Source organism: Dipodomys merriami, unplaced genomic scaffold, assembly GCF_024711535.1.
Source record: "Dipodomys merriami isolate MVZ:Mamm:240054 unplaced genomic scaffold, mDipMer1.0.p SCAF_3, whole genome shotgun sequence".
Lineage (NCBI taxonomy): Eukaryota > Metazoa > Chordata > Mammalia > Rodentia > Heteromyidae > Dipodomys > Dipodomys merriami.
The window spans coordinates 72,577,113-72,602,998 of record NW_027204492.1 but is presented as its reverse complement, the minus strand read 5'-3'; the positions used below and the strand labels follow the sequence as shown (position 1 = coordinate 72,602,998).

The 25,886-nt window shown below is 36.2% G+C and overlaps 1 protein-coding gene across 1 annotated transcript in view; it reads left to right on the top strand.

The window, feature by feature from the left end:
* Tex11 (testis expressed 11) overlaps positions 1–25,886 on the top strand; it is a 219,123-nt gene that overhangs the window by 52,664 nt on the left and 140,573 nt on the right. Inside the window, exons 9-12 of the mRNA XM_070039363.1 lie at positions 10,341–10,426; positions 21,077–21,131; positions 22,679–22,774; positions 24,771–24,852. Coding sequence (XP_069895464.1) covers positions 10,341–10,426; positions 21,077–21,131; positions 22,679–22,774; positions 24,771–24,852 — 319 coding nt within the window. The remainder of the gene's footprint in view (positions 1–10,340; positions 10,427–21,076; positions 21,132–22,678; positions 22,775–24,770; positions 24,853–25,886) is intronic.

The following is a 25,886-nucleotide window of genomic DNA, read 5'->3' as shown; positions in this document are numbered from 1 at the left end:
GATGAGTAATAGTTTCTTCTCTTCTTTTTTTATTTTGTGCCAGTTCTGAGGCTTGAACTCAGGGCTTGGGCTCTATCTCTAAGCTTTTGCACTCTACTAATTGAGCTGCAACTCCATTTTTCACTTTTTGATAGTTAATTGGAAATGAAAACCTTCCTGCCTGGGCAGATCTCTTCAAGTCTCAGCCTCTTTAGTATCTAAGATTACAGGAATAAGCTACTGGTATCTGGCAAGCAATATTTCTTTTCTTTTAATTCTAATTTTTAAATATTTATCCTAAAGGTGATGTACAGAAGGGTTACAGTTCCATAAGTCAGGTATTGAGTACATTTTTTTTTGAAATGCACTCAAATGTACTCTTTTTGAAAGATCACCTCTTCCCTTGTTTTCTCCTAGTGTTTTCCCTCCCAACCCCCTTATCCCACATTGTATAGTTCAGTCTAGTAAGTATCACTGCTGAATTAGTTCACCCTTTGTCCCACCATTTCTGTGCTTCCCTTCCCCTTCTCCAAATCAGATACACTTACATGAAAGACAAAGGTACAGAAATCAAAGATGGTGACAAAAGGGGAAAAACGGGGGAAAAAAGCACAAAAAGCAAAATGAAAAACGTCTTGTTTCCTTTTCTTGGAGTTCATTTTCATAAGCATCATTTTGTTTTGTTTTTTTTTTTTGGGTCCGGTTGTGGGGCCTGAACTCTGGGCCTGGGCGCTGTCCCTCAGCTCTTCAGCTCAAGGCTAGCGCTCTACCACTTGAGCCACAGCGCCACTTCCGGTTTTTTTCTTATGTGGTACTGAGGAATCGAACCCAGGGCCTCAGGCATGCAAAGCAAGCGCTCTACCACTGAGTCAACTTCCCAGCCCCATAAGCATCATTTTATATGATCATATGCACATAGCTTTTGAGCCTTTGTGATCCTCTCCTAAGAATATCCTCTTTTGGTCTCACTGTGTGAATGTTTAGCATCCTGTTTATACAAGAATGATTACATGGAGTTTTATCAGAGACAGAAAACACAATTCTCAGAATCTCTTTACTCCTGGAAAATTAGAGAACTGTGAAAACAAATTTCTAAAATTCAAGTGGCTTACTGATACATTTAGAGAGAGTACACAAAATTGTTTAAAGATTATGGATTGCTTGCTATCTAAATATCTAATATAATCCTTTATAGATAATTTTATGAAGTTGTAAATAATCAAAAACTAAACTCTAAAGCAAGTTAAATGTAGCTTCCATTTGCAAGTGTTCAAGTGCTTTATTTTTTGCCAAAGAAGTTTATGACTATAATACAATTTGATCAATGTCACCCTTTTCGGTATTCTCACCCATCTCTCCCAACCCACCCTTCCCCTGCTTCACTTAATTTTGTAGGAATATATTGAATTCTTGACTGCATTCTCCCCTCTTTCTATTCATTTGTTTACCCCTCTTCCCTTGACCCCACCCTACCCCTTTCATGTACTCATTTCCTGGTATTTATTTTGTTGAACTTTGCCTTTCTAAGGAATTACATTTTTGAGTTCTTGATTCTTCCATATTTCAATTAGTACATTTGTGTACACTTGCATACCACCCATATACTTACTTATATTATTATTAGCTAATTCTAGCTTCCACATATAAGGGAAAACATGCATTCTTTATCTCCCTGGGCCTGACTTAGTTCACTCCACATATGGTTTCTAGGTTTTTCCATTTTTTTACAAATGATACAATATCATTCTAATGGATAAGTAAAAATTTATTGTTTTCTTGAGGCAGAATCTCTCTGTGTAGTCCAGTGTGGACTCGAACTTTGTTTCTCTCCTAAGTGCTGAGTTTAGAAGAGCTGGGATTGCAAGTATGCATTATCATACCTAGCAGTTAACTTCCATTTCAAGTAAACACATCTATAGACACTTCTAGACGGTTGACAGAAGTATTTTGAAGTCAAATAATGAAATGATTAGAAATAATGGTTCAGTGTTCAGCTTCTGCAGGTACATGGTAAAAAATTACATAGGTAAATTGGGACATAGTGATGCTTTGTTGGATAGTACTTTCTTGTTTAATGAGAGACAGAAAATTCTATTTTGAGCATTTGTTTAAAGACCTTTTGGGACTGGGGATATGGCTCTAGTAGTGAAGTGCTTGCCTAATAGGTCCCTGAGTTCAAAACAAAAAAATAAATCAATTTCTTTACTTTGTTATTTAAGACTGAAAATCATTTGTGGCTTGCATACAGTATTGAAGTAGGAGCTGCTCTAGTGTGACAAAATATGACATGTGAAGTGTCACAATTTCAGAGAAGTGAATGCTCTGAAAATCAGTGCCATGATAGGTAAAAATAAGACTATGACAACATGATTTCAAAGGTCCCTTTAAGACAATAACTTCTAGTCTTCAATTTAGAGAAGCTCTGGGTCGTTTTCAAGGTGTTATGTGTGTCTACATGTATATTCTTTTTTACTTCTTTTGTTGTAAAATTTAGGATCTTAGAATTCCATTTTGATTGTTTGGGGGGGAGGTGTTTTGGCTTGCCTTAATGTTTCACCATTAATCTTTCATTTCTTCTAGAGTTTATCTTCAGTAATGAGTTTTACTTCATTGTAAAACTTTTATTGACACAAAGAAAATGGTCAATTTATTTCTGAAATTCTTTTTTGAAATCATGTTGTTTTAGAGTTTTATTTTAAAGATCAGTGCACTGACTTTCAAGCTTAGGCTAGAGTTAGTGGTTGCTCTTTAGGAGCACAAAGCTTTTGTTCGATGGTATGATGTTAGATATTCTTGATCTCTTGTGTTTCCAAGTTCATTTAGAGTTTACTAGTCTGGTTAAAAAAGCAGCAACTGGGGTATCTTTATGATAGTGAATCTTTATATCATGAAAGTGATATATTCTAATGTATGTAAACTTTCTTTTTGCCATGCTAGCGACTGAACCCAAGGCTTTACTCAAGTGCTCTATCCCTCTGCCCCAGGACTTACATAAAGTTTTTTCATGTCTTAAATATAGTTTTGTGATTTTTATAAAGATTTTTCACATTTAGTCAGGCCCTGGTGGCTCATGTCTGTAATCCTAGCTACTCAGGAGCCTGAGATCTGAGGATCATGGTTCAAAGGCAGCCCAGGCTGGAAAGTCTGTGAGACTCTTATCACCAGTTGACCATCAAAAAACTGGAAGTAGAGCTGTAGCTCAAGTGGTAGAGAGCTAGCCTTGAGCAAGAACTGCCCAGAGACAGCACCCAGGTTCTGAGTTCAAGCCCCATGACTGACAAATAAAAGATTTTAAATATTTAATTGCTGTTGTCAGTAATAAATATTAAAGATTATGTTTTTCAACAATCACTGCTATATAAGAATTGTGTGTGTGTGTGTGTGTGTGTGTGTGTGTGTGTGTGTGTGTGTGTGTGAACTCGTGTGTGCATGCATGCATGTGCTCATGCTCACTTATGCTGGGGCTTGAACTCAAGGCTTCTTTCTCTTGGCTTATTGTCTCATGACTAGCACTCTACCTCTTTTTGTTGTTGTTGTTGTCGATCATGGGGCTTGAACTCTGGGCCTGGGCACTGTCCCTCAGCTCTTCAGCACTTCTGGTTTTCTAGTGGTTTATTGGAGATAAGAGTCTCATGGACTTTTCTGCTCGGGCTGGCTTTGCACCGCGATCCTCAGAGCTCAGCCTCCTGAGTAGCTAGGATTACAGGTGTGAGCCACCAGCGCCTGGCTAAGCACTCTATCTCTTCCAAGTCCAGACTTTTGCTGGTTAATTGAAGATAAGAGTCCCTGCCAAGTGCCAGTGACTCATACTTATAATCCTAGCTACTCAGGAGGCTGAGATATAAAGATCATGGTTCAAAGATAGCCTGGGCAGCAAAGTACAAGAGACCCTCATCTCCAATTAACCAGCAAAAAGCTGAAGTAGAGCTGTTTGTTGCAAAAAGCAAAAACCAAAAAGCTCAGTGACTGCTCCCAGGGAATGGGAGCTCAAGACCAGAGCTGTTTGTTGCAAAAAGCAAAAACCAAAAAGCTCAGTGACTGCTCCCAGGGAATGGGAGCTCAAGACCAACACCAAAAAAAACCAAAAAACAAAAAACAAAACCTCTCAGATTTGTCTGCCTGAGCTGCCTCCAAACTGCGATTCTCAGATCTCAGAATCCTAAATAACTAGGATTATGAGTGAGAGTCACTGATGCCCCATTAGTTGCTTTAAAATGTTGGTTTACTATCCAGCAAGTTTTTCAAGCTCTTTCATTAGTTTTATTAACTCTCTCTATAGGGCCTTTTAAATTGTTTACGTTTATATGGTTTTACTGTCTTTTTGGTTCTGGCTCTTTTGCTACTTATTTCAGATGATAAATTACTAGAGGACAGAGACCTTTTAAAATATGCTTTGTAAAATAAGTGGATATTAAATTGTGTATCCAACAATACAAAAAAGAAACTCTTGAATGATGTTGGAAGGAAAGAAAACAATCTTGTGCAATGTTAGAGGTGGTAAATGAAGTGTAGAGAGAATAAAAGGCTGAATTAGAGTACCCAGGATGATATGTAGGAGGAATAATTATGTCTATATCACTAGTAGGCCAGTAAGAAAAAACTTTACAGTTCAAATTGAGAGTTTTTATTTTATTTAGAAGATAGGTGATAGAACTCTGCTATTAGGACAATTATATTTTTAAATCTAAAGGTCAATGCAATTATTTAGAATGTGTATTTTTGATGGGCTTAAGGACTTGACAAGGGACCTAAAAATCTAGGGCAGAAAATTTCATAATGAGAGGAAATGATCAGATAAAGGTTGGAGAGGAGCTAATAGAGTGTTATTTGCTTAGAAGGAATTAATGAATTAAGTAATTCAACTCTCTTTCCCCCCTGATATCTTTTTTGTATCTCAAAATTAGATTAGGACTCATTGTTCAGTGACATAAAGGCAGAAGGTAATACTATATTGTTAATCAGGTGAAGAGAGAAAAATATTTGGAAAACTGAATCTATATTTTGTATCTTTGAACGCATGAGAAATAATGAATGTTGTATGTTAATTATTACTGAGACATCTTAGAATTAGAGAAAGATGAATAAGGGAGGAGTTGAAAGGCAAATGTTTTTAAAACTAGGCCAAATATCACTTAGTTATTTCTTCTCTATTATAATTGAGTAAAATATAAAAATACATAATCTTAGCCCTGATTTTTTGTTGTTGTTGGCCATGGGGCTTGAACTCTGGGCTTGGGTGCTGTCCCTCAGCTATTCAGCTCAAGGCAATCACTCTACCATTTGAGCCACAGCACCACTTCCAGTTTTCTAGTGGTTTTATTGGAGATAAGTATCTCACGAACTTTCCTGACCTGGCTGGCTTTGAACCGCCAGCCTCAGATCTCAGCCTCCTGAGTAGCTAGGATTACAGGCGTGAGCCACCAGCGCCCGGCCCTATAAATGTTTTAAAGATAAAATCAGAAAGAGAATAACTCAAGTCTTCCTTACTTCTAAGCGAAGAAATCTGGTGGCCATTGTCAACTGGGGTCTCCTGAGTAGTGAGGGCTTTAAGAAGCCGAGAACAAGCTAGCCACCAACAGCTTCTCCACACCTGAGGCAGACGTGAAAAAGGCTTCTGTGCTTTATAACTGTTGACTTTATTGTTTTGCTGATTTGTGTTTAAGTGATCTCTATTTCATGTAAGGGTTGTTGAAGTATTTGCTTCTGGTCTGTGGCTCCATGGAAGATGAGCAGATAATTAAGAAGTTACCAGAAGTTAGTCAAGCCGGGAGCATGCAGACTTGCCCCCCTTCACGAAGCTAATACATTTCTCTTGGAATTAATGGGCAGCTTTTCCTTTTAAGTAGTGAACCTGTTTTTCATTTAGTAATTGAATTATCTATCAGGATATGTATGTGTGCAAGGTGTGGCTGTAGGACTTGAGTAGCATTTCTTACTCTAAGGGCTTCATCTTACCCCTCTTTGGGGTTATTACTACAGAACTGCCCAAGTAATAAAAACATTTGGAAATTCCTCTATTAGAGTGGCCTTCAGGGTCTGCTTCAGTTTCCCTTCGCAGGGAAAAATCTTCATCCTTTGAGGATAGATTTAAGCTCTGGAAACAATCCTAAATTGTTGAATGTTTGGATGAATAAATACAGATAGCAGTGAAGGTAAGTCACCATTTTTAAGAAGCCTCTTGGTATGAGTCTGTTATAGTGGAAGAAGAGTACTCATGGGCAACTTCTAGAAGAGTTATCTGGCCTTGTCTCTGGTCTGAATATCCAGTAGGTATTTTGTAAAGCCAGTCGTACTTAAGTGCATGTTGTCATGTTTGCAGTGATTGAAGTACGTCCTGGTCATGAAACTTGGCTTCCTTGCAGGATTAAGTACTGCCCTCTGCGTAAGGCAGTGTGTAGCGCAGCATTTTCTTGTATCAGCTCCTGCTGTTTTGATGCTCAGTATGTTAAATGTGATTTTGCCCAGGATTCTGCTTTTGGATAGATGCCTGTATTTATTACAAGTCAGATTTATCCAGTATTTGAGGGGGGACAGAGGAGGCTCTTGCACATCTGTGTAAAGTTCTGTGTAACAGGGTGAGTGCAAGTGCCTGATTCAGCCGGTAGATGGAAGTCCTGGTGCCACATCCTCTTCACCTGCTGTTTGTGTCATCCTGCTCCAGGCATGTATTCTAGCAAACCCTGCTTATCTAGGCGGGTTACCTCTGGCATCTTTGTGTCGCTGGCCTTCACTGAGAGGTGTACCGGTCTGTACAGAGTTGGGGAGTACAAGAACAGATGTGGATACTGTTGTCAGCCAAAGATTTTCCTATTCTGTGCTGCTTAAACTTGTGCCTTAATCTTGTAATATAATAAATGGATAAAGTAGCAAAAAAAAAAAAAGAAAGAAAGAGAATAACTCAAATGTGAGGCTGAAGAAAAAAATAGGTTTGTTTCTTTGAATTTTGAAAACATAACTTACATAATAAGTTGTAGAAAATGATATTATTTAACTACTATCAGTAAAAGGCATATTCTGGACATGGTGTTATGTAACTGTAATCTGAGCACTTGAGAGGCAGAGGCAAGAGGATCAAAGAGTTGAAGTGAGACCCTATCTCAAAAACCAGTAAACAAAACTATAGGCCTCATATTGACCTGAAAAGTTGGTGATTAAGCTCTTTAACCAATAATAGCAACTGAGGTTTCTCTCTCTCTCTCTCTCTCTCTCTCTCTCTCTCTCTCTCTCTCTCTCTCTCTCTCTCTCTCTCTCTCTCTGTGTGTGTGTGTGTGTGTGTGTGCGTGCCAGTCCTGGGGCTTGAACTCTGGGCCTGGGCACCATTCCTGAGCTTTGTTGTTCAAGGCTAGTGCTATACCACTTGAACCATCACTCCACTTCTTTTTGGTGATTAATTGGAGTTGAGTCCCATGGACTTTCCCTGAACCTCAATCCTCAGATCCCAGTCTTTTGAGTAACTAGGATTACAGGCATGAGCCACCAGCACCAGACACAATTAAGTTTATTTATTATTTACATAGTCTCATTTTGTCCTTGTAAAGTAGGAATAGGTTGGAGTTATCATTTCTGAGCCAGTGGCAGGAGGTTACTGGAGCTCTCATTTTGTATTACAGTGGATTTATAGATCTACCTTTTTTGGAATGTTTTTGTTACTGTGTTTTTGCTGACAAAATCAGGTGACTTTCGTTTTCCCTCTCTCCCTCCCTGTTACCCTCACTCCTTCCTTTCCCTCCCTTCTTCTGTCCCTTCTTTCCTTCCTTTTTGGATGTGCTAGAGATTGAATTCAGGGCCTTTCTTGTGCTAGGGAAGCACTCTACCATTGACTCATACAGCTTCCAGTCCAGCATATTTCTTTAAACATATTTTTATGAATCTTCTTCATAGCTCCTTTGAAATGTTCCACAAGGTCAGGGATTTTGTCAATTTGTTCACTGACGTATCTCTAGTTCCTAGAATAATGCTCAGTAGACAGTAGATGCTTAGTCAGTAGTTACCCTGAATATATAAATGAGTGAGTCAGTGGTGCAGTATTGGTAGTAAAAACATTTTGGCCATTGTATTAAAAATGCTGCAGGTCTCCTGAAGGATCTTCTAGTCTTTTAATAGCTTCATTATAAGTTTGCTATTATTTTGAATTCTTTTCTCCCCAGGAAGTAGAACTTAATATTAGTACACTTGAGGGTAAAGGGAGGGCAGAGACAAAGACTGAGGAAATTGAATAAAGGCTTAGTACACTTAAATGTTCTTCTAAAATTTTATTTTCCTTTGCCTGTGTGTAAGTTCTGTTTCAGGCCTCTCTGTAGCAACTAAATGTGAGCGAAATTATTCTAGTATAGTTACATAATTGAGGTGGCCATGTGTGAACCTCTGGGGTCTGGGGCATGTAATGAGTTAAACTGTTTTTTGTTGAAGTGTCAAGAATACCAATGGATTCTTGCCAGGCATACATTAACAAGAGTATTCTTTGTTTTAGATTCAAATATACAGTAGGTCTGATGTGCTCAGGAATGCATATAGAATTTCTACTTTTTGAATATACTGTACTAAACTTTGGAAGAAAAACAGGTCTTTGCATGTTACTTATGAATAAACGGTTTCAGATCTTAGATTCTTAATTGAGGATCTGCTTCTATAGTCTTGCTCAGGTTAAGACTTATAAAGGACTCCTTCAGGGGCTGGGAAGGTGGCTCAGTGGTAGAGCGCTTGCCTTGCATGCTCGAGGCCCTGGGTTCGATTCCTCAGCACCACATAAGCAAAAAGAAAAAAGCCGGAAGTGGCGCTGTGGCTCAAGTGGTAGAGCGCTAGCCTTGAGCTGAAGAGCTGAGGGACAGCGCCCAGGCCCAGAGTTCAGGCCCCACGACCGGACCCAAAAAAAAAAAAAAAAAAAAAAAAAAATAAAGGACTCCTTCATATGGATAGAGTCAAATTCTGGGTAGGTGATTTAAATACCAATGAGATCTTTAGATAAATTATTAGAATTAAGAAATCATTTTATGTCATTTTTTTTGTTGGTTGTGGGGCTTGAGCTCTGGGCTTGGGTGCTGTCCCTCAGCTCTTCAGCTCAAGGAAAGTGCTCTACCGCTTGAGCCACAGCACCACTTCTGGTTTTCTAGTGGTTTTATTGGAGATAAGAGTCTCATGGAGTTTCCTGCCCGGGCTGGCTTTGAACCGTGATCCTCAGATCTCAGCCTCCTGAGTAGCTAGGATTACAGGCGTGAGCCACCGGCGTCTGGCACTATGTCATTATTTTGAGAGGTGAAATTCTATAGAACATGGCACCAATGCAGGAACTGGGATGCTGATTAACTCTTAAGAATATTTTCCTATAGGATAATCCACATACTTGTTGCTGCTTTCATCCCAATGGGAATTCATATAAAGGGGATGTTTGTTGCTACTACAGAGGGTCTATTAAAATAATTATTTCTAAATAAGCCCTATGCTTGGAAAATTCTTTGGATCTGCTTCAGAATTTGGAATTTTTAAATTTTGTCTTAATTTTTATTTATTTTATTTTTTTTGGTGCTGATCCTAGGGCTTCAACTCAGGGCCTGGGCACCATCATTGAGCTTCTTTTGCTCAAGGCTAGTAGTGCTCTACCACTTGAGCCACAGCTCCACTTTCAGCTTTTTGTTAGGTTATTGGAGATGAGTCTCATGGCCTTTCCTGCCTAGGCTGGCTTTGAACTGTGATCCTCAGATTGGAGCCTCCTGAAGTGCCTAGGATTATAAGTGTGAGTCATTGATACCCATTCATTTGAATTTTTTAAAAAAGTCACACTTTTCTCCCTTCAATGGTAATTTTTTAGATCTTTGAGTAAACTTCCTACTTTAGTGTACCTGCTAGGTTATAATTGGGTTTCTCATTTGCATTACACAGGACCTTCCAAATTCTGTTCATAATATATTGTGATGTTTGCCATACCTAACTAGGGTCTCAACTTTAGTGTCCTGTAGTTCTTCTTTAATCAAATTGAGAAGCTTTGGTAAGGATGGCTATTTTGATGTGCAGAAACATATTAGTATGTTTTATTTTATTTTTTGTTTTTTGTTGATCATGGGGCTTGAACTCTGGGCCTGAGTGCTATCCTTTAGCTCTTCAGCTCAAGGCTAGCACTCTCCACTTGAGCTACAGCGCCACTTCTGGTTTTCTGGTGGTTTTTATTGGAGATAAGAGTTTCACGGACTTTCCTGCCCGGGCTGGCTTTGAACTGCAATCTTCAGATCTCAGTCTCCTGAGTGGCTATGATTATAGGAGTAAGCCACCAGTACCCAGCTAGGTATGTTTTAAAGACTGAACAACTGTTGATATTTTTATCTCTAAGGAAATAATGACTCAGACACATTTCTTTCTTTTTATTACAGATCGGCTATCTTCATGTGCTCTGTTACAAGTTTGGAGTTCAAACCCACAAGCAGAATAAATATAATGAGAGTACATTCTGGTTGAGGTAATGTAAACAAAAATGAATGTAAATTCAGGAATATTATCATAAAGATCAGTTAATCCTTACTATAGGGTACTTTGGCATAGTAAACATTTGCTGACTTCCAAAGCCAATATACCAAATTGACTTGCTAGTTTAATATATTTTGCCTATTATTATTGTTATTGTTAATATTGCTATTATTTTCTTGGTAGTGGGACTTGAGATCAGAGGCCTTATGTTCTCTGCTGCAGCTGGTAAATTACCACTTGAGCTATGCTCCTAATCCCAGATTTTTTTGCTGGCTGATTGGAGATGGAGTCTATTGGACTTTTCTTTTAGGGCTGGCTTCAAACCATGGTCCTCTGAATCTAAGCCCCTGAGTAGCTTGAATTACAGGATGAACCACTGGTGCTTGGCTTTTTTATTATTTTTTCATGCTGCTAGTTGATAGAAAAATGTATTAACCTCTTAATATATCATAAAAGAATTACGTCTCTATTACTCTTTTTATCTTCATATGTGTGTGGAATGTTGTTGTTTTGGTACTTATTGCTGTCTAATGACTCCAGAATATAAGGTGTCAGAAGGGGTAGGAAGGAGTAGGATCAGCTTGAATTATTAGCCTTTGGATGAATTTTGGTATTTTAGTATCAGTCAAGTAAGTATGTATTCATCACTTACTGTATGCTGAGTACTATATCAGAGTTTATTCTATTGTGTGGAATCTATAACCATTAAAATAAAATACCTAGGAATAAACCTAACCAAGGAAGTTAAGGAGGAAGAAATTGAAGAAGACCCCAGAAGGTAGAAAGATCTCCCATGTTTATAGATTGGCAGAATTAGTGTTATAGAAATGGCCATACTGGCAAAGGCATTCTATAAATTGGTCAAACTCCTTATGTCATTTTTCACAGAGATAGAAAAAACAGTCCAATAATTCTATGGAAACACAAAGGGTCCCAAATAACCAAAGCAATTCTGGTCCTAAAAACCAATGCTGGAATCGTTAGAGTTCCAGACTTCAGACTTTACTACAGGGGCACAGAGCTTGAAACAGATCAGAAGACCAATCTACTAGAAGACTCAGAAATAAATCCTATCTGATATTTAACAAGAGTCAAAATGTATGCTGGGAAAAAGAAAATCTCTTCAAATGTTGTTAGGAAAACTGTACATCCATTCAGAAGACTGCAACTGGACCTCTGTTTGTCATCTTGTACTAATGTCAATTCAAAATGGATCAGAGATCTCACTGTAAGACCCCAAACCTTGAAACTACCGCAGGAAGGAATGAGGGATACACTAGAACTTACTGGCATATACAGGATCTTCTTGAGTAGAATTCCAGAGGCTGAGTAAATTGGAGAGAGAAGTGACAAATGGGAATGCATCAGCTAGAAAGGTGCTACACAGCAAAGAATATAGCTAAACAAACAAACAAACATAAAAACCACACACAAAAAAACAGCTTATATGATGAGAGATCTTTGCCAGCTATTTGTCTGACAAGGGCCTAACAGAACATACAAGGAGCTCAAAAAACTTAAACCCTTAAAGAATCAATAACCCAATTAATAAATGAGCCAAGGAGCTAAAAAGAGACCTCTCAGTAGTTAAGAATGACCAATATACACATGAAGAAATGTTCAGTGTCTCTGGCTATAAAGGAAATGCAAATCAAAACAACATTGAGATTCCATCTCACTCCAGTCAGAATTTCCGTCATCAAGAATGTGAATAAAAATATGCTGGTGAGGTGTGGGGATAAGGGGAACAGTTTTTACAGTAGGGATCAAGTTTCATTCTTATGGATACGCAATTCTCCAAGTATTATTTATTGGAAACATTATCCTTCAATACATGTTTTTATCATCTTGTTTTGAAAATCTAATGTCTGTAGATGCTTGGATTTACTTCCAGGTACTTTATTCTGTTCTATGTGACTGGCAATGTCTCTGCAGAGATATTTCTCAGTGTGGGGGATTTTTGTCTGTTCTATGTTTGTTTTTATGCCTATAATATGCTGTTTTGGCACTACAGCTTGTGTTATATTTTAAAGTTAGTATAGTGCCTCTTTGTTCTTTTTGCCTTAAGATTGCTTTGGCTATGGAGATTTTCTTATAGCTCCATATGACAGATTACATTAGACATGTAGATCATTTGAGTAGTATTGTAATAGTGATTCTTATTCCATAGGTTTCTGAGTTTTTTCATCAATACATTACAGTTTCCTTTATAGAGATCTTTCACCTTTTTGGTTAAATTTATTCCTAGGTGGTGGTGGTGGTGGTGGGGGTGGTGGTGGTGTGTGTGTGTGTGTGTGTGTGTGTGTGTGTGTTGTGTGTGTGTCTGTGTGTGTGCCTGTGTCTGTCCTGGAGCTTGAACTCAGGGCTTGAACACTGAACCTATTTTGCTCAAGGTTAATTGGAGATAAGAATCTTGTGGCCTTTCCTGCCCCAGCTGGCTTTGAAATGCAATCTTCAGATCGCAACTTCTTGAATAGTTAGGATTACAGGTGTAAAAATCCAGTTTCTGGCTCACATACAGAATAAAAAATATATAATTTTATTGTTATTATGAAAGTATTGTGCAAAGGGATTACCATTTCAGAAGTGAGGTAATGAGTACATTTCTTTTTTAGACAATGTCACCCCTTCCTTTGCTTTCCTCCACTGCACACTGATTTTAATAAATAAAATTTAATGACTTTATTTGATTTACATTAGATATTTATACATTCTCGAAGAGGAGAGTCCATTGCTTTGCAGGGTAATAACAGTGATAATATTTTTCAGCCCTTTGTGTGGGAGCTCAATGCTTTCTTTTCCAGAGCATGGTTTCTTATGCTTTCTTTCACAGTTACAAGTTTACATTGTTTTATATTTTAAAACAAAAATCATTTTTGCTGGGTATTTTTGGATGAGAGTCAGTGACTGGATGAGCAGTATGACAGAAGAGAACTAAGTCTTAAAATTCTTTTTCAACACCATTTTTTGAGGGGGTGCACTACTGGGATTTGAACTTATCCTGTGCTTGCTGGACAACTGCTTGAGCACTTGAGTCACACTTGAAACCCTTACAACACATGTTTTTTTTTTTAAGTTTTAATTTTTTTTTATTGTTACTATAAGTGAGCACATAATTTAGGTAAAGAGTTCCTTCCTTTTTGGACAATGTCACCCCTTCCCTGGCTGTCTCCCAGTTTTTCTCTCCTGTCCCAACATAATTTTTAATTCTCTGAATACTAATGTGAAACCTGTCTCAGTAGCTAACTTGAGTTAGTCCTTGTTGGTCACAAATAATTATTTAGAATGTAGTATCTCTGTTTGTATAAAGCCTTTTGAATGTCTCATAAATATCAAAAGAACAAATTTCGTTTTTATTTTTGTCAGTGGTGGGGCCTGAACTCAGCCTGGGTGCTGTCCCTTAGCTCTTCACCTCAAGGCTAGTGCTCTACCACTTGAGCCACTGCGCCACTTCCGGCTTTTTCTGCTTATGTGGTGCTAAGGAATTGAACCCAGGGCCTCATGCATGCAAGGCAAACACTCTACCACTGAGCTACCTTCCCAGCTCCAAAGAGTAAATTTCATAGTTCTTAGGTTTAATGAACCTGGATTTTGCAATTTGTATGATATATTTAAAAGTGCTATTATTTACCATATGTACAGTAAGCATGGGATAGTTTTATAATTTCTCAGTTTTCAGTATTGTTATATATGGATATCACTAAAGATCTTATAATAAGAAATAAAGAACATATAAATGTTAATGGTTCATTATTAATGTTGTATTAATGGTTGATTAAAATGAGCTTAATGAAAATTGGTATAAGTTTTAGGTACTATTTAATATTAAGTTTTTTATTTTCCTTCTACAGTTAGCCTCAGATCTTGAGGATTTGATATTACTGTATATAACTATGCGCTATAATCTAGAGAAAAATCTCAGAGTGGACAACATCTTATCTAGTTAATTGTGAATTTTTCCTCCTTTTTTTTGGGTGTGTGTTTGTGTGGGGCTGTGGGAACTAGGCTTGAACTCAGGGCCTGCGTGCTGTACCTTAGCTTTTTTTTCTCAAGGCTGATGATGCTCTACTACTTGAACTATAGCTCCAATTTTAAGTTCATTACTATATACCACAAAGTTTTTGCCTGAAAAACAAGCACACTATTACTTGTGTCACAAACTTGTAGTGAGGAAAACATAAGTGGCATAACAGTAATTTGAAAAGTTAAAGGTATTATACTATGACATGCTACTACGATAAATTACTAATTCTAAAACTGAGCATGTACAAAACTATTTTTAATGTAAAATGGAATGTATTAGCACCATCTGGTGGAAATATAAGGAATTGAGTACTAGCAATTTCTAATTTAATGCAGTTAATGATTTGGGGCTGGGAGACATATTACAGATCATCTAGTTCCAGAATTTAGAAACCATTCCTGTGATTCTTTTGAATTCTACTAGGATAGCATCAATATCTTCTTAAAGAGGAAGAAAAATTTTTTACATAGTTCTCTGAGATTATTTAATTCGAAATGCAGAAATTAAGCTTTAAATAATTTTTTGCTTAATATTTTCTTGTAAGATTTTGAAAAAAATTATGTTTAGAAAAGGCTTGAATAAGGCAGATTTAGATCAATTTCAACTCTGTACAGATAAAGAAATAGAAATATAGTGAGAGTAAGAGATTTAAGAGAACATAGCTGAGGCATTAGATTTGTAGTCATTTAGGAACAATCTTCCTCTAAGGGTCAGTAGGGACCCTTTCGTTTTTGATTTTAACAATTTAAATCCTATTTCTAGTTTTTTTAGTCATGTATCTAAAAGTTTGTTAATTTTGATCTTTTCAAAATACCAACCTTTGTGTTTGTTGATTTTTTTCTATTGCTTTTCATTTATCTATTTTATTTCCACTCTAGTCTTTGTGATTTCTTTTCTTCTTTGCTTATTTCACATTTAACTTTTTCCTCTGTTTTCAAGTCTTTGAATAGTGATTTGATATCATTTTTCTTTATTAATGTTGAAATTTATAGCTATAAGTTTTCCTTTTAAGCATTGCTTTAGCTATAGCCCATAGGTTTATAGTTTCCTTCTTATTCACATCAAGATATTTTCATATATTACATGTCATTTATTCTTTGGCCCATTTGTTATTTAGGTATTTGTTGCTTAATTTCCACACTCACTAATTCACCAGATTTTCTTTTGTGTTGATTTTTTTTACTTAATACTAAGTTGACAGATAAAATACTTTGTATAATTTCAATTCAGTTAAATCTAATTGGCTTCATGTGGTCAGTATATGTTCTGATTCTAAAGTATGTCATGTGCACATTTGAGAAGAATGTTCTAGGTACAGTTGACAAGAATGTAGGTAGAGTATACTGTAGATGTCTGTTAGGGTCTAGTATGTTTATAGTGCCATTTAAGTCTTCTGTATACTTTTTTTAATTGTGAAAATACTGTACAGAGGGGTTACAATTACATGGGCAAGATAATGAGTACATTCCTTATCAAGCATTGTAGCCTCCTTTGTTTCCCCTTCCCATCCCTTGCCATTCCCTCCACCCCCCTACCTAATCCTCCCCCCCCCACCAAAGTTGTAAAGTTCGTTTTTTGACATAACATCTTGTACATCTCATTGTTGCAATGGGTCCACCTGTATCCCTATTTAAACAATTTGTTTATTCCCTTCCCCTCAACAAATTATACCAACATCAAATACAGTGAAAGCAGGGGTTATACCGTGAGAGAAGGACATACAAAGCAGCAAAGAAATCATCTTATAAATATGTTAGAAACAATCGCATGAAAGAAAAAAAATTGAATACTTATCTTGGGGTTCATACTTTTTGATATTCTATTTAGTTGCTCTCTCACTTGTTGAAGAGGGGTATTGAAAACTGCAACTATTATTGTGGAATTATATCTCTTCTTTCAATTTTGTCCTATTTCCACCAATATTTTGGGGGCATATGTAATTTTCTGAAAGGATTGTTTATCATAAAATAACATGTCTATCTCTGAAGACAATTTTTGTCTTGACATCCATTTTGTTGATACTAGCATAGCTCCTCTAGTTCTCAAACAATTGTTATTTATATGACATCTTTTATTTTATCCCTTCACATTTTAATTTTTTGTATTTTTGAATCTATTCTGTATTTTATAGACAGCATGTGATTGGGTCTTGTTTTTAAGAACTAGTCCAAAAATCTGCCATTTGATTATATTGTTTAACCCATTTATACTTAATGTTATTATCTTAGGTTTATTTTACATAATTACCTTTTTTAAATCTGTATGTCTCATGAATCCTTTTTAGTTTTATTTCTGTACTACATCCTTTTGTCTTAAATGGATAATTGTTTTTTTTTGGGTCCGGTCGTGGGGCCTGAACTCTGGGCCTGGGCGCTGTCCCTCAGCTCTTCAGTTCAAGGCTAGCGCTCTACCACTTGAGCCACAGTGCCACTTCCGGCTTTTTTGTGTTTGCTTATGTGGTGCTGAGGGATCGAACCCAGGGCCTTGAGCATGTAAGGCAAGTGCTCTACCACTGAGCCACCTTCCCAGCCCTAAATGGATAATTTTTAAATTAATGAAACACATCTTACCAAGAAAAATAAATATTGGATTAGGATGAAAGGTTGGAAAAAGATCTTCTAAGCAAATGATCCCTGCAAGTATGCAGGAGCCTCTATACTCATGTCTAATTAGTAAGCTTCAAATTTAGTCAGAACAGATGAATAAGCTCTCTTTTAATAAAGGGAGCAATCCATGAAGAGGACATAACAAGTCTTACCATTTATGTACCAAATATAAGTTTACCCAACTTTATTAAACAAACACTATTGGACTTAAAACACAGATAGAACCCCTCCCCCAGTACAGTGATAGAAAGAGACTTCAATACCTGACTCTCAGCATAAACAGTTTATGCAGGGGGAAAAATCAACAAATATCAGAATTAAATGACACCTAGACTAATGGACATGACAGATATCTACAGAGTATTCATCCAGAATCTATAAAATACACATTCTCAGCAATCCATGGAACTTTCTCCAGATTAGATGATATTTTTGGGCATAAAGCAAATTTTAGCAAATATAACAAAATTGAAATGATTTTTTAAATTTTATCAAACCACAGCTGAGTAAAAGTAGTGCTGTACAGCAAAAGAAACAACAGAAAATATTCAAACACATAGAAATTAAACAACATAGTTTGAGCAACACATTTAATGGTAAGTGAGTCCTTGATGAAATAAGGGAGAAATCCAAAAGTAGAAACCAGTGAGAATGAAAACACAACCTACCAGAACCTCTGGGAAACAGCAAATACAATGTTAAGAGGACAGTTTATATATATAAATGCCTACATTAAAAACAGAAACAGAACAAAATAGAAATGTCAAATAAATAGCCTAATAATGCTTTTCAAGTGCCTAGACAAACAATAACTAGCCAAACACCAAACTAGCAAATGGAAAGAAATAATCCCTAGTTCATGGATTTATGAACTAGAAAAAGAATGAAGCCAGGCACTAGTGGCTCACATCTGTAATCCTAGCCATTCAAGAGGCTGAGATCTGAGGAATGCAGTTCGAAGCCAGCCTGAACAGAAAAGACCCCAGGAGACTGTTATTTCCAATTGACCACTCAAAAACTTAAGGTGGAGCTGTGGCTCAAGGGGTAGAGCGCTAGCCTTTAGCACAAAGAGGCTCAGGGACAGTGCCCAGGCCCTGAGTTCAAGTCCCACAACCAACCAAAAAAAAAAAAGAAAGAAAGAATGAAACAAAAATTGGTTCTCCAAAATGATAATGTTGATTAATCATTAGCCAATCTTACTAAAAGGAGAATGGATATGATAAAAATATAAAAATAACTAAAATTAGAGACAAAAATAGGGATATCACAACATTTACAAATTAAAGTCAGATCTTACTGGAACACTTTGAAAAACCTACATGCAAATAAACTGGAAAAGGTGGTTGAAATAGATAAATGTCTAGATGCATTTGATCTACCAAAGTTGAATCAAGAGATATAAATCACTTAAATAGATCTATAACAAATAATAAAATTGAAGCAGTAATAAAGATTCCTTCAAAAAAGAAAATCCTAGACTTGATGGATTCACTGCCCAAATTTTACCATAGTAATACTCTTCTAAATTTTCCATAGAAAGAGAAGGAATACTACCAAAATAATTCTATAAAGTCTGTATTACACTCATTCCAAAACTGGACAAAAGTAAAACAAAAAGAATTATAGACCATCTTTCTGATAGTCTATTAAAACTCTTAGTAAAATTCTTATAGACAAGAGTTCAGTAGCACAATAAAAGTTCACATTTCATGATCAAGTTTTATGTCAGGGATGCAAGGTTGGTTCAACCTATATTAATCAATCAGTATAATAAAGCACATAAACAGAATCAAAGACAAAAATCATATTATCTCGATTGAAGCAGAGAAAGCCATTGACAAAATTCAACATTTTCCAATAAAACTCTAAAGAAAATAGGAATAGAAGGAATGTACCTCAACATAATAAAGGCTATAGTATAACAAATCTAGAGTGAATGTCATATTAAATGGGAACAAACAATTTCCTCTAAAGTCAAGAAATAGGGTGTGATGTTATATATAACATATTGTACACACACACACACACACACACACACACACACACACACACACACACACACACACACACACACACACACACACACACACACACACACACACACACACACACACACACAGAACAATACCCTTAGGCATAAATTCCTCCTTTCTCTGTATACATAAAATCAGACCCCTCAGGAAGAAATGCAGAGATCTTCCTCTTTACCCTCCCCACCTCCAAAACCTCTGTGCCATATGATTACAGCTAGAAGCAAGAGTATGGTCTGTTTCTCCTGGAATGTCATCCCTGCTGAATGAGTGGATGCTAGAAGAATGTTAGCCCCTTTCTCAAGGTACCTTCTTGAACTGGAAGATTTTCCTGATGAAATAGATAGGGTAAAGGTGAGCAGGGCCCCAGTATTCTTAATCTGTCATAGCTGTTGTAGTTGTTAAGCTGAGTAGTAGGCAAAGGAAGCCAAGACCTCTCAAGTTTGCTTGCTCCAACCAAGTAGCATTTCAACGCTGGCCTGAAAATGGTAAGGAAAGCTGACAACCTACCATTTCAAATGCAAAACAGCCTGGATTCTAGTGACTGGAGAAAGAAGAAAAGTCCATCTTCTTGACTACAACTGTCTGTTACAGCTTCCATCAGGATGGATGGAAGCAGTTCATAGGTCAAGTAGTTTAACCTGAGCATTGCTGTTCATGCTGAGAATTAGCCAACTTTCATTAAGATGTATTTGCCTATTTTTTATCTTCCCTTGGGATAATTTCTGAAGACTTTAAATGCTTGTTTTTTGTTTTAATGTTTAATTTTCCATAGAATGGTTCTTTCACTAGGAAGTGTCCTGAAAGTTTCTCATACTGCTTATTGATAGACAGTTCAGTGTTCTAAATCAGACCGCTATGAAAAAGGGCTTACAGTGATTAGGCCAGCATTATGTCCTTGTTAAGATGCTGAAAATTCACTTTTCTCAGCTCTAACTCTGCACTTTTTGTGTTTTGTTTGCTTTTGATAGGGTCTCATTATGTGGCCCAGGTTGGCCTAGATTTCACTATGTAGTTTCAGCTTATTTTTAAAGAGATTTTGTATTTTAAAGTATTATCTTCAGTTTAGTTCAATTCACCAAATTTCATTGACATACTCCCATGGAGTACCAAACTTGTTTTGCTTTTTGAGTTTTAGATTTTGGAACTCTGAGACTTATATTACCATATTATTTGTGGTTATTAGATTTACCCATAGACAACATGATTTGGTAACTAATGCAGCAAACTAAAAGTCGATTTTACTTACTCCTCATGCTTTCTAATTTTAAATATTAATCTAGGATATATTAAAAATCAGTTGGGGTTGGAGGCATGAATCAGATTGTAGAGCACCAGGCAAAAATGAGTAAAAGCAAGCATCAGACACTGAGTTTGAGTCCTAATCTCGGGGAAAAAAAAGAGAAAGAAATCACTCCTACTTTGTTGGTTAGAATCAGGTAATTCAGGTACAAAAGGGAACTACTGAATATTGTTAATATATTTGTTTTGGTGAAAACAGCTGTAGCTGTACTTATTTATTTTAAAATATATTTATATATTTATATTTCTTATACATTGAAGATGTGTTCATTAAATAGAGCTCGGGGCATAGCCCAAGTGGTGCAATGTCTTCATTCAATTCCCAGTACTGCTCCAATTATACATCCACTAAATAAAATCTTGTGTGTGTGTATTTAAACTATTTTAGTAAACAAAATACATACACACATGCACAGATATCCAAATAGAAATAAGCATTAATGTAATTACAATGTCAATTATTAGGTATCTCCTAAGGAAATTTTGTTTTTTCTATAGTTAGAATATTTTGCTTTATAAAATTGATTTTCATATCTCAGTTGGCTAATAATTTGTTTAATGCATAGAAAATTGAAATAAAGTATGATTTGCTTGGCCTTCTTTGTAATATATAATCTTGAAAAATTATATGTACTTTGAAATGAGTATTTATACATACTTTTTCCCCTTTTTAATTATAGCCAAAGCTATGATATTGGGAAGATGGATAAAAGTTCTATTGGACCAGATATGCTGGTAAGGATCCTATTAAATATTGGATTAGGTTGAAAAAATATAGTTTATAATATTTATAAAGTCATAATATTCTAATCTCCCATTTGTGATTAGATTATCCATTGGGCACATCATTTAATATCTGAGTGAATTAGTTTGCAGAAAATTTACATAATAATATAATATACCTCATAGGTTCAAAATGTACTCATGAGTACATATATGTTTATATACATATAATATTTTGGAAAATGTTTGGGTTTTTAGTTTTTCTTTTATTATTACATGTTTAATTGTTTGAGGTTTTCCTGCCAACCACCTAAATAGAACATGCCTGGGTATGAATGCTACTTTAAATATTTAATAAATAAAATGTGATTATGTAAGCAAATCTAACAAAATTACTACATGCCATAGCAAAATGGAAAATTTTGAATATATCTTTGTACCATTATGATATGCCAATCAAAATGTAACTGAACATCTACGTTATATATCTAGTACTGTGAAAATGGGAAAAAGAAAAATGTGAAATATAGCTTCTACCCTTATGTTTGAAAGATAAAAATAATGCAAGTGAATGTAATGAACTATTATTCAGGCTTAAAAATGAAAGCTATTCTGACTCATTTCAACATGGATGAACTATGATAGCATTACATTAAGTGAAATAAACCCTTCAAAGAAAACATACCAAATGGTTCTACTATATGAAGTACCCAGTGTAGTCAAATTTAGAGACTAGGACGTACAAACAGTAGGGAACATTGTTTAATAAGTCCAGTTTCAATTTTGGATGATGAAGAATTTCAGAGATGGATAGTGGTGGTGGTTGCACAACACTGTAAAAATATGTAATACTACTGAAATGTACACCTAAAATGGCTAAGATAGTCAAAATTATGTTTATATTATCACAATTAAAAATTTATAAGGCTGTGTATGTAGCTCAGTGTTATAGTGCTTGCTTAAAGTTCATGAGGCCTTGAGTTTGATCCTTAGCACTGCAATAAATATTGAATATGCTAATATATTATATTTAGTGACATTGTCACTTAACCTAATATTATATAATCATGAGACTCCGTGAACTGTAATGATTATAATGGGATGTTTTCACATATAATATTTAACAAAGAAAGCAAGACACATGTTAGGCACAATATCATGTGCCTGTTAACCCAGCCACTTAGAGTCTGAGGCAGGAGGATTGATTGTATGAGCCTAGGAGTTCAAATCCATATCTTTGAAAGGAACAAGTTCCCATCTCAAATACACACAGAAACACACACACACACGCAGAAATCCAACAGCAAAAAAATCAAGATATAAAATAATAAAACACATAACTGTATTATTCCATAACTGTAAATGGCAAAAGTAGGCATTTGATGTTGGAAGTATCATAATCATGAGATATATCTTAAAACTATGTGGTTGTTTAAAGATGTGGATGGAAAAGATGGTTGTTTGGAAAGATGCCTGTCACTGTGTAAATGCTAGTCAACTATTGAGTTGTAGCTTATGTTTCAGCTAAATGTTTTTATTTCCTTTTTTAAAAATTATAGGCTAAAGTTCTACGGTCCCTAGCCACTGTTTATTTTGATTGCCATACTGGAGAATGTTATACTAAGGGCATCATTGCTATTAATCTAGCAAACAAGGTATAAGCAATTTTTACTTTTGAATATTAATACTTTTTTAAAAAAGCTTTGATTCACGTTTTGAAATCCAGTTTAGTCATTTGTTTCAGTATTCCTCCTAAAAATGGATTGTTACAATCTGTTCTGTGTACCAGAAAGGCAAGGTAAAATATTGTTGTAATCTAAATGTCTGTGTCCCCTTAAAATTCATATGTGCAAATCATAACTTTAAAGATTGCAGTATTATGTTGGGACTTGGAGGTAATGATGTTATAGTGAACTTCTCTATGATGGCATTGTGCCATTATAAAAGAGGCCCAAAAGGGAGCTTGATTATCTCTTCTCCCATGCGAGGACTTAAGATAGGAGAAAGTAGAGTTTTGGAGGAAGAAGGCTCTTACCAGATGTTCAGTCTGCTGGTACCTTAATATTGGAGTTCTCAGCCTTCAGAAGTATGAGAAGTAAATTTTGTTGTGTATGTGCCACCCAATTATGGTATTTTGTTACAGCAGCTCACAAGGACTAAAAACAAACCTTTGAACTCCATTGAATTTTGAGAGCAATTTTTAGATTTCTTGCTCAAGGCTGGCCCTCTACTACTTGAGCTACAGCTACACAGCTTTTTGGTGGTTAATTGAACATAAGCCTCAAGCACTTGCCTGCCTGGGTTGGCTTCAAATTGAGCTCCTCAGATCTCAGCCTCCTGAGTACTTGGGATTACAGGTGTGAGCCATGAGCACTGACTCAAACAATATCTTTTTTTGTTGTTGTTCAGGTCCTATATCTTGAACTCAGGGCGTGGGAGCTGTCCCTGAGCTTTTTTGCTCAAGGTTAGCACTCTATCACTTGAGCAACAGCTCCACTTCCAGCTTTTATTTGAGGGGGGGAGCTCCAGTCGTGGGGCCTGAACTCTGGGCCTGGGCACTGTCCCTCAGCTCTTCAGCTCAAGGCGAGCACTCTACCACTTGAGCCACAGCGCCACTTCCGGCTTTTTTCTTTTTGCTTATGTGGTGCTGAGGAATCAAACCCAGGGCCTCATGCATGCAAGGCAAGCGCTCTACCACTGAGCCACCTTCCCAGCCCCACTTCCAGCTTTTCTTGTGGGTAATTGAAGAGTCTCACCGACTTTCCTGCCCACGTTGACTTCGAACCGTGGTCCTCAGATCTCAGCCTCCTTGAGTAGCTCAGATTACAGGCATAAGCCACTAGTACCTGCACTTTTAATTAATTTATGTTTTTATTTTATAATTTTAAATTGTTGTTATAGAGGTGATATGCATAGGTGTTACAATTACAAAACTCAGATAATGAGTACATTTCTATTTGGACGATGTTACTCCTTCCCTCACTCTCTCCCAGTTTTGCCCTCCCTTCCCCAGCCATGTGCACTTTTAATTTTAACCAGTTGTTTAAAGATGTAACCAGTGAAGCAAAACTTAGAGCCAGCCTGTTGTCTTAGGGCTGGCTAATAACTTGGAAACATTATTTAGAGCACATTGTTAGTAACAGTAGACATGACATGCATATCCTGTAAAAAATACATTTTTAATTTTATTCTACCATTGTTTACAAAGGACTTTACTTATTAAAATCTCAAGAGGTTTTACTTACTGAGAATATGGCTGATAGTCACACAGTAAACATATTGACCTTGCCATTAAATGTTTGTCACTCCATAAAAGTGTTTTCTTTTTTAATATCTTTTTTATTTTAGTGTAAAGATGATATATAGAGGGGTTACAGTTATATGAGTAAGGCAATGAGTACATTACTTGTTGGTCGTTGTTACCCCTTCTTTTCATGGAAGTGTCTTATTAGACTTTTCCTAGTATTATTTTGTTTAGATTCAAGAAAATAAGCTCAGGGATAAGCCAAATGTTGGTATGTGGTCTTTTATAATTCTGATTTTCTTTGATCTTGAGTTATCATGCAGTGGTTGAATAAAACAATTACTGTACTTGAAAATTGTCTTTTAAATTCCAGAGTTATAATATTGTGATTTCTTTATTTAAAATAGGAATTTTTACATCCAGATGGGCTTTTCTTAAAGATGAGAATCCTATTGAAAGCTGAAGCAGCTAATGTCGATATCCTTGAAGGTACCATCTGTGTGTGTGTGTGTGTGTGTGTGTGTATGTGTGTGTGTGATTCGCAAACATTTTGAAATATCACCACTAATTAGTTAAAGATAAGATCTTTTGTAGTATACTCACAATAGGTATAATTTAGTGGTGGCTGAGAAGGAAACTGATCACGTATGAAAATGATTATCAACTAGGAAGGAAGAGAAAAAAGAACAGCAGCAAATTGAAAAGATGGTTAAAAAAGACTGAATGAAAGCAATCAGTTTTCTTTTAGTCTAGTGGAGAATGTCAGCTATCCAAGCATTCTGAAGTCTTAACATCCCTGAAGAAAAATCACCTTTTCTGGTAGCAGTGAGGGAGTATTTTATTGAGGAGCTTGAAAGTGGGGATTGATACTAAAAAAGTGCTGAGTGAAGAGAATAATGAGATCTGTGTCCACAGCCAGGCTGAGATCTCCCAGGTTTCACAGTTGCCAAAGGAAAAAGAGTACCTATTAAATGGAGAGAGCTTGTCTAATAATATACTGTTTATAATTACTTATAGAATATTATTTCCTGCTTTTCATAATTCTTAAGGGTACATAGCACAAAAGAATATTCTGATATATGGGTGTGTGCTGACAAGGCACTTAACTTTTCTGTGCTTCAGATTTTTCATCTTAAAAAGAGATGGACTCTGGTGGCTCATACCTATAATCCTAGCCACTCTGGAGGCTGAGATCCCAGTTCAAAGCCACTCCCAGCAGGAAAATCCATAAAACTCTTATCTCCAATAAACTACTCAGAAAAAGCAGGAAGTGGTGCTGTGGCTCTGGTAGAGCACTAGCATTGAGTACAAAGAGACTTAGGGACAGCACCCAGAATTCAAGCCCCAGTACTGGCAAAATACATAAATGAATAAATAAATATATGAGATATAATAATAGTAGTAGTAATAATAATAATTATCTTATATGTTGTGTTGCAACTGTGCAATGTATGTTATATATATTTTTATTACTACTACAGTTACTACTTTGTAGCTACAGTAAAAGAGGCAAGATATGTCCA